This window comes from Malurus melanocephalus, unplaced genomic scaffold, assembly GCF_030028575.1.
Source record: "Malurus melanocephalus ecotype Western Australia unplaced genomic scaffold, MMel_1.1 scaffold_168, whole genome shotgun sequence".
In the NCBI taxonomy this organism is placed as follows: domain Eukaryota; kingdom Metazoa; phylum Chordata; class Aves; order Passeriformes; family Maluridae; genus Malurus; species Malurus melanocephalus.
Window position 1 is genome coordinate 1,505,627 of NW_026623400.1, and position 7,943 is coordinate 1,513,569.

General features: G+C 38.5%; 1 protein-coding gene across 1 annotated transcript; it reads left to right on the forward strand.

Annotated features, from left to right (window-relative positions):
• The first annotated feature begins 243 nt into the window (after positions 1-243).
• SLITRK4 (SLIT and NTRK like family member 4) lies at positions 244-4,845 on the forward strand. The gene has a single exon (XM_057372264.1). The coding sequence runs from the start codon at positions 1,144-1,146 to the stop codon at positions 3,754-3,756; it is 2,613 nt and encodes an 870-aa protein (XP_057228247.1). The 5' UTR covers positions 244-1,143; the 3' UTR covers positions 3,757-4,845.
• The last annotated feature ends 3,098 nt before the right edge of the window (positions 4,846-7,943 follow it).

The following is a 7,943-nucleotide window of genomic DNA, read 5'->3' on the forward strand; positions in this document are numbered from 1 at the left end:
CTGCCCTCCCTTCCAAGTCTCCCGGCACATCGTCCCCTTGTGCCTCCCTCCAGCCCGGTTCTCCTCCCTCCAGCTGGCTCCTGCTTTCTCYACTTTTCATTCTGGCTCCCTCCTGCCAATTCAGTGGCTTCCCACAGCAGGAAATGAAAGGGACAAGTTGGGAAGTGGGGGTAATGGGAATATGGGGTGTGTGTGTGCGATGTATTGATTATTGACTGATTTGCTAAAAAAAAGGAAAAAAAAGCTGCCATATAACTCACAGCAAATGCTGTGGCTCCAGTTCTTCTGCGTAAAAAAATGGCAGCTTAGCTGGCCTGACTATATGCAAAGGGTTCTTATCAATGCAGGAATAAGAGCAAATTACATAATGTTTTTTGGGGAAAAAAAAAATTGTTCTCAGGTTTCAGTAGTGTCAGGCGAATTGTGACTTTGTTGTGCCCTRCAAGTCAGTGTATTGTTATTCCTGGGGATGGGGCTGTATGCCTGTGTATGCTTCTTTCATGTCTGTGTGCTTCCATTGGTCACCCAGAGCTGATCTTGTTTTGTGGATGGTTGTGTTTCTGCAGTCAGTTTACCACCTACTTATTTAAACTAGGTATCAGAAGTGACAGAAACAATGTGTGTGCATGCCTGTGTAGCTCTTGAGTGAATATCTTTATCATGGTGATAAATCTGTACGTGTTGATGCTTCAGATACTTATACTGAGCCTTGGCATTGCTTTTTGTGTCAGCATCTTCATTCTTTCTGTATTGTGCTATCCCAACCCAGATTTTTGGACATGCATAACATCAGCATTTGTGTTTAATATCCCTGAAATGCACAGCAACATATGAGCAGYGCAGGACTGAGGAGAGTAAATATGCATAAAATTGGAATCTCCTTTGGTTATTTTACTTTGTTAGTTATGCATGCTTGGCATGTACAAGAGAGAGAAATATATTTGACAGACCTGAGAGTTATTTGTGTTTGTCTACAGAAATTTACATTCCGTGTTTGAAATCATCCTAGCTCCCGTGCACTTGTTTGGTTGTTAAAGTCTTTCATGTTGTTTTAAATTCAGTTCTTGTAGTTTATCCATAATCCTTGGCAGGTACAGTAGCTCAGTGGTATACGATTTTTAACCCAAACGATGTTTTGGAACAATGTCAACTGAAAAACRTTTTCTTTTTTCTTTCCTTCTTTCTTCTTTAGATTCTTTATCTTTGTTCAGGAGCCTAAGGTTGCTTGCTGATCACAAGAAGATGATTCTGTGGCTCTTTCTGGTTCTGTCATCTCCAGTTTCTTCTACAACTGCAGATGATGATATATCTGTGGAAATTTGCAATGTTTGCTCCTGTGTGTCAGTTGAGAATGTACTCTATGTCAACTGTGAGAAGGTTGCAGTCTACAGACCAAATCAGCTTAAACCGCCATGGTCTAATTTTTACCACCTCAACTTTCAAAACAACCTGCTAATTATTCTGTATCCAAATTCCTTTCTTAATTTTACACATGCAGTGTCCTTGCAACTGGGTAATAATAAGTTACAGAACATTGAGGGAGGGGCCTTTATGGGTCTTAGTGCACTAAAACAGTTGCACTTGAAYAACAACGAATTAAAGATTCTCCGGGCTGACACTTTCCTTGGCATAGAGAACTTGGAGTATCTCCAAGCTGACTACAATTTAATCAAGTTTATTGAACGGGGAGCCTTCAATAAGCTTCACAAGCTGAAAGTCCTGATACTTAATGACAATCTGATTTCATTCCTTCCCGATAATATTTTTCGATTTGCTTCTCTAACCCATCTGGATATACGGGGGAATCGAATACAGAAGCTTCCCTACATTGGAGTTCTGGAGCACATCGGGCGAATTGTTGAATTGCAGCTGGAGGACAACCCCTGGAATTGTACCTGTGATTTGTTGCCTTTGAAAGCGTGGCTGGAGAACATGCCCTACAACATCTACATTGGAGAGGCTATCTGTGAAACACCCAGTGACTTGTACGGAAGGCTGCTGAAGGAAACCAATAAGCAGGAGCTGTGCTCCATGGGGACAGGGAGCGATTTTGACGTGCGCATCCTGCCTCCCTCGCAGCTGGAGCCCGGCTACAGCACGCCCAAYGGCCACACCACTCAGACATCGGTGCACAGATTAGTCACAAAGCCGCCAAAGACTACAAATCCTTCCAAGATCTCGGGGATAGTAGCAGGCAAAGCRCTGTCCAATCGCAGCCTCAGTCAGATCGTATCTTACCAGACCAGGGTGCCTCCTTTAACTCCTTGTCCGGTCCCTTGCGTTTGCAAAACTCATCCTTCGGACTTGGGATTAAGCGTCAATTGCCAAGAAAGAAATATAGAATCGATGGCTGAACTTGTACCCAAACCTGCAAATGCCAAGAAACTGCATGTAAATGGCAATTATATTAAGGATGTGGATACTACAGATTTCGCCGAGTTTGAGGGGCTGGATTTGCTACATTTAGGCAGCAATCGGATTTCAGTGATCAAAGGGGACGTTTTCCGCAACCTTACAAATTTACGGAGATTGTATCTCAACGGCAATCAGATAGAGCGCCTGAGCCCAGAGATGTTTGCTGGCCTCCACAACTTGCAATATCTGTATTTGGAATACAATGTTATCAAAGAAATCCTAGCAGGCACCTTTGACCTCATGCCAAATTTGCAGTTGCTCTACCTGAACAACAATCTTCTGCGAAGCTTGCCAGCGTACATTTTTGCTGGTGCACCACTTGCTAGACTGAATCTGAGGAACAATCACTTCATGTATTTACCTGTAAGTGGTGTTCTTGATCAGCTAAAATCTCTTACACAAATAGATTTGGAAGGTAATCCTTGGGACTGCACTTGTGATTTGGTTGCTTTAAAGCTGTGGCTTGAAAAGCTAAATGAAGGTATTGTGGTGAAGGAATTGAAATGTGAAACACCCGTGCAGTTTGCTAACATAGAACTTAAGTCTCTGAAAAATGAGATTCTCTGCCCCAAACTTTTAAACAAGCCATCTGCTCTGTTCACTAGTCCCATGCCCGCTGTTATTTTTACAACGCCGCCGGGACCAGTCCGGAGTCCTCCTGGTGGCCCAGTTCCATTGTCCATCCTCATCCTGAGCATATTGGTTGTGCTGATTTTAACAGTGTTTGTTGCTTTTTGTCTTCTTGTTTTTGTGCTTCGGCGCAACAAAAAACCAACTGTAAAGCATGAAGGGATTGGAAACCAGGAGTGCAGTTCTATGCAGCTGCAGCTGAGAAAGCACGATCACAAGGCAAACAAAAAAGATGGACTGGGTGCAGAGGCCTTCATTCCTCAAACCATTGAGCAGATGAGCAAAAGTCATACCTGTGGCTTGAAAGAGTCTGAAACAGGCTTCACGTTTGCTGACCCACCAGGGCAAAAAGTCATTCTGAGAAATATGAATGACAAGGAGAAAGATTTGTTGCATGTGGATASCAGAAAAAGACTTAGCACAATCGATGAACTGGATGAGTTGTTCCCTGGAAGGGATTCCAATGTATTTATTCAAAATTTTCTGGAAAGTAAAAAAGAATACAACAGCATAGGGGTCAGTGGCTTTGAAATACGTTACCCAGAGAAACTGCAAGACAAAAAAAACAAGAAATCTCTAATAGGTGGTAATCATAGTAAAATTGTAGTAGAACAAAGAAAAAGTGAATATTTTGAACTAAAAGCTAAGCTTCAAGGTTCACCTGACTACCTACAAGTCCTTGAAGAACAAACAGCTTTGAATAAAATATAGGTCATACAATCTTATTGCCTACAGAGGACMTTTATTTAATGATGAAAGTGCCTTTTGTTGACTTTTAACTTCCAAATACTATATTATATTGATAGGCATAGAGGCAGGTGTGTCCAAGGGTGTCTGATTAACTGTAGCTGCGTAYGATTTGTCAAGTAGAGGAGAATTTCCTTAATAGATTTTACTCCATAAAGCTCATGCCCTGTGGAATCCTGTAGGGATACTGCAAACTCTATTGCCAAAGGGATGCTTTATACACGTTACACTGAATTTAACCTCAAGAGGCATATATGTTTTGTATCTTAAATGCAAACCATCGTCTCCTTGTGCTTTGTTAGAACAAACACAAGAAACCTGGTACTGATATTTGTACTTCAGCTGGGTCCTTCATCCTGCACGTGGATTTTAAGCTGGTGGAACTGGAGTAATCCTTTGATTTGTGGTGTTCTAATGGCACTGTTTAAAGCTTATCTGGAAAGTAACAAGCATGCAAAGAGAGAACATTCAATAGTATGTGTAAATTGGTTACATTTATGGGCTGCATCTTGAAACCACTGGAATTATAATGTTAAATTGTGCAAATATTTGTTTAAAATATACCATGCATTACATACCTATGAAATAAATCTGACCACCTGAAGCATACATGTCTACACAGAAAATTTAAAAAAAAAAAGAAAGAAAATAGTTCGACCTGACTTCTGCAGTATTCGTGACATCTGAAGAAAATAGTTGATGTTTATGCAGAATCTGTTCTAAGACTCATCTCCAATTAAAACTAGAGTTCCTTCTCAGTTACGTGAAACTCTTGCAACCCCAACAGGTTGTCCAAAATTGTCAAAGTGCTTACTGTGTGAGCGTAGCAGAAATTATTTTTGTAATATAATTCATATTTATGAAATACTTTGTATACTACATAGGAAAAAATATGTACTCCTTAATATGTATTTAATATGCCTGACTTGTTTTCCTGATCACAATGCATTAATCATTCAGTATAAATAAAACCAGACAAATATACCAAACAGCAACCGGGGATGTAATGTATAGCATCGTCCAGAATTAAGTGATCAGATATAATAATAATAATAATAATAAAATTGTTCTGTACTATTCTTGTGAGATTAGCATATTATCTTATTTCAGATTTGTTACCAATGGTGCGTTTTAAAATAGATTCATTAGTTTTTTTAGTATTGTCTCAGGCAATTATTTGCCCTCAGTTTTCTTGCTTTTCAGGTCTCTACAGCTTAATCGAAATACTTTTCACCACAAGTATTTACAGGAATTCATGCTAAGAGGAATATTTTGATTGTATATGCAGAAGTTTTCTGTTCTTATTATCTCTCTGGCTGCTGTTAGTCAGCAAAAGCTGATCAGAGCAGTGAACAATAAGGCAAATCCTGTCTAAAAYCACAGGGCAAAACGGATATAGTGGTCTCAGTTCAGAGGACTGTGTAGTCACAACTAGAGAGTAAAAGCTCGCCTTTTGAAAGCTGGGTCTGAATAGCCAGGAAAAAAAAGGTAGGAGAATGGAAAATCCCCATTGTATCTCACTGATGGATGGTGCTTTGACATGAGAATGGAGATATATTGGTAAAGCATCCTGTATCAAATCTGTGCAATGACATTAACAAAGTTTCCTTGACTTGATGAGGTCTGGATAAGACCCTCTTATCTCCTTTGATTTCAGAACCTTTACTCCTCTCTACCTTTTATAATTAATATAAGTCAATTAAGACAGTAGGATATAAACATGAACGTTTTTCATGAATCTGAAGCTAGCAAAAAATTAGAGCAAGGCTCAATAATAATTCTGTGGAGAAGGCTGTGTCAGCTATTTCCAATATAAACCTCTAATTTCAGGGCTTTATGACACTGAGATGAAATTTTTATTCTGGAATGATACTTGGCAAGCAGCCTGCAGTATATTTTTAACAACATAGACCAAAAAAAAAAAAAAAAAAAAAAAAGAAAACCCAAAAAAAAGCAATGCTTCTTTATTTAAGAAAAAGCAAACAAAACATTTCTCTACTTTCAGACATTTGTTTATGCTCTTGTGGCTCGGAAAGAAGGCAGTTTTTATTATTTTTCTCCATACTGCAAAGTATATACATGGCTTCAGATAATAAAATTACAACAGATAAATTAATGGCTGAGTTTCTCTCAAAGAGCTGCAGCTATCCATGCACAATAATTAACTTGATTCAGAATGTCATAGGGATTTTCAGGACATGGATACTGTGTATGCATGCATAAAAATTTCCTGGTTGTCCAATGATGTAATACACGGCCAAGGTTTGGGTAGGAACGTGTGAATTTATTGTTTGTGGGTTCAGGAGTGTCTGTGCTGCACTGATCAGGTGATGGCAGAGGGTCACAGGGCATTGGGGCTGCTCTGCACTGTGCTCYGTGGCCCTGAGGATGTGTCTGAGCTCCCTGGGATTTGCCCAAGAAATGCACTGACACACTCAGTGCATTGTCACGGTCATGTCCTGCATGAGCCTCCTGAGAGGAATGTGTTAAAATTATTAAAAATAGCAAACAAACAAATACTTAGTGATGATAMAACTGATGTGCTTATGATTTGTGTGGCCCTGAGTCAGAAGAACAATTATAAATTATCATACCTTCCTCAGCTAAAAAAAAAAAAAAGAGGAATAAAATAAATTTTATTTTATGTTGTGGGGGGTTTGGGGGGTGTTCTTTTTGGTTTAGTTTTTTTTTTTTCTTCATTTGTTTGCATTTTTTTTGGGTTTTGGAGTGGTGTCCTTTGCTGATCAAAGAAGAACTGGATCACTATGCTRTACTATTACACTGGGTCAGAATTTCCTGATCACTGAATCCCAATCCAGTAAAGCATTCAAGCTCATCCTAAATCATGTGCTATTCATGAGGTAATAATTAGATACCTGCCCAGGAGTGGGGCTAAGATAGAGGTTTGTCATTGAATTCAAACCCAGCCAGCTCAGAGCCATTGTATATAATCCATAGACTCCTCTGGGGTTATGCAGTTGAGTGTAGCTTCACCAGCATCACTAAAGGTTGCACAATCTGGACCTTCCTGTAGAAAYTGTTCCTAAGTGTTTGACAATGTATGGTGCAATATGTAGGCCTATTAGTGTGGGTGAAGAATGCAGAAGCTGGCAAAACACTATTTTTCTGTGAAATTGTTCCTTTGAATGGCAACCTTCGTGTCAGTTTATTTTTCTCCATGTTTTGAAGCAGTGTATGTGTCTGCACAGCRGTTTCAGTGTGATGTCCATTCAAATCTCTGGTCAGTCGTTCTCAGAAGGTGACTCTTGGGTGTGGTTTAACAGGTCTGTCTGTTCATTACGTTGGTTTGAGTGGCCATGCTTGTAAAATGGCTGTTAAGACCCATAGACATGAGCTAAACCAGTGAAGGTGTTAACATCATCTGTTGTCTCCATTGTATTATAAAAAAGTTTCCATTTTTAAATGAAATCAATAAAGTGTAATAATTTCCTTGAAAAAGAAAAAAAAAATTGTGCAATTTTATCAGAAAGCAAATACCACGGTGCAAGAACACAAGAACAGGTGATTTATGTTTTGCATTTAGTGTTCAAGATCGACAATAATGCAGCAATCTAGTATAAATATCTTTTCTAAATGCTCTTTTTTTTTAAAGCCATAATGATGATATAAATTATAAAGGCATGGCCTTGTGAATAATGTTAACAAATGTTTCAGAATCAAGAACAAACATCCAGAACTCGATGGTGGTATAATATCTATAATATCTTTTGCATGATTTGTATGTTGATATTGTATGAAATGAGCACAGTGAGACTTTTTTTTTTTTTGGTTGCATCCAAAGAGTTAGGAAGGAAATATAACAAGAATGTATTTATAATCACTCTATTTTGAAATAAAGAAAAAAAATGTATTGGCTTTACCCTGTTTTGGTCATTACTATTCTAGGTTAGTTTATAATTAAGACAGTTACTTATGACATCCAGTCCAATGTAAAACACAGAAACCTATTGTTTATTAATTTTGTTTGCCTTCATCAACATCAAAATACTAGTCAGTGTTGACTTCAAAATTTGTATGAAATATTAATAAAATTGTTTGGTACTATTGTATTTCTGAAACTAGACTTTGTTAAGTGCCTGTGATATTCTCTTTTGGATCATTTGTATATGGATGAGAGAGAATCTGTAAAG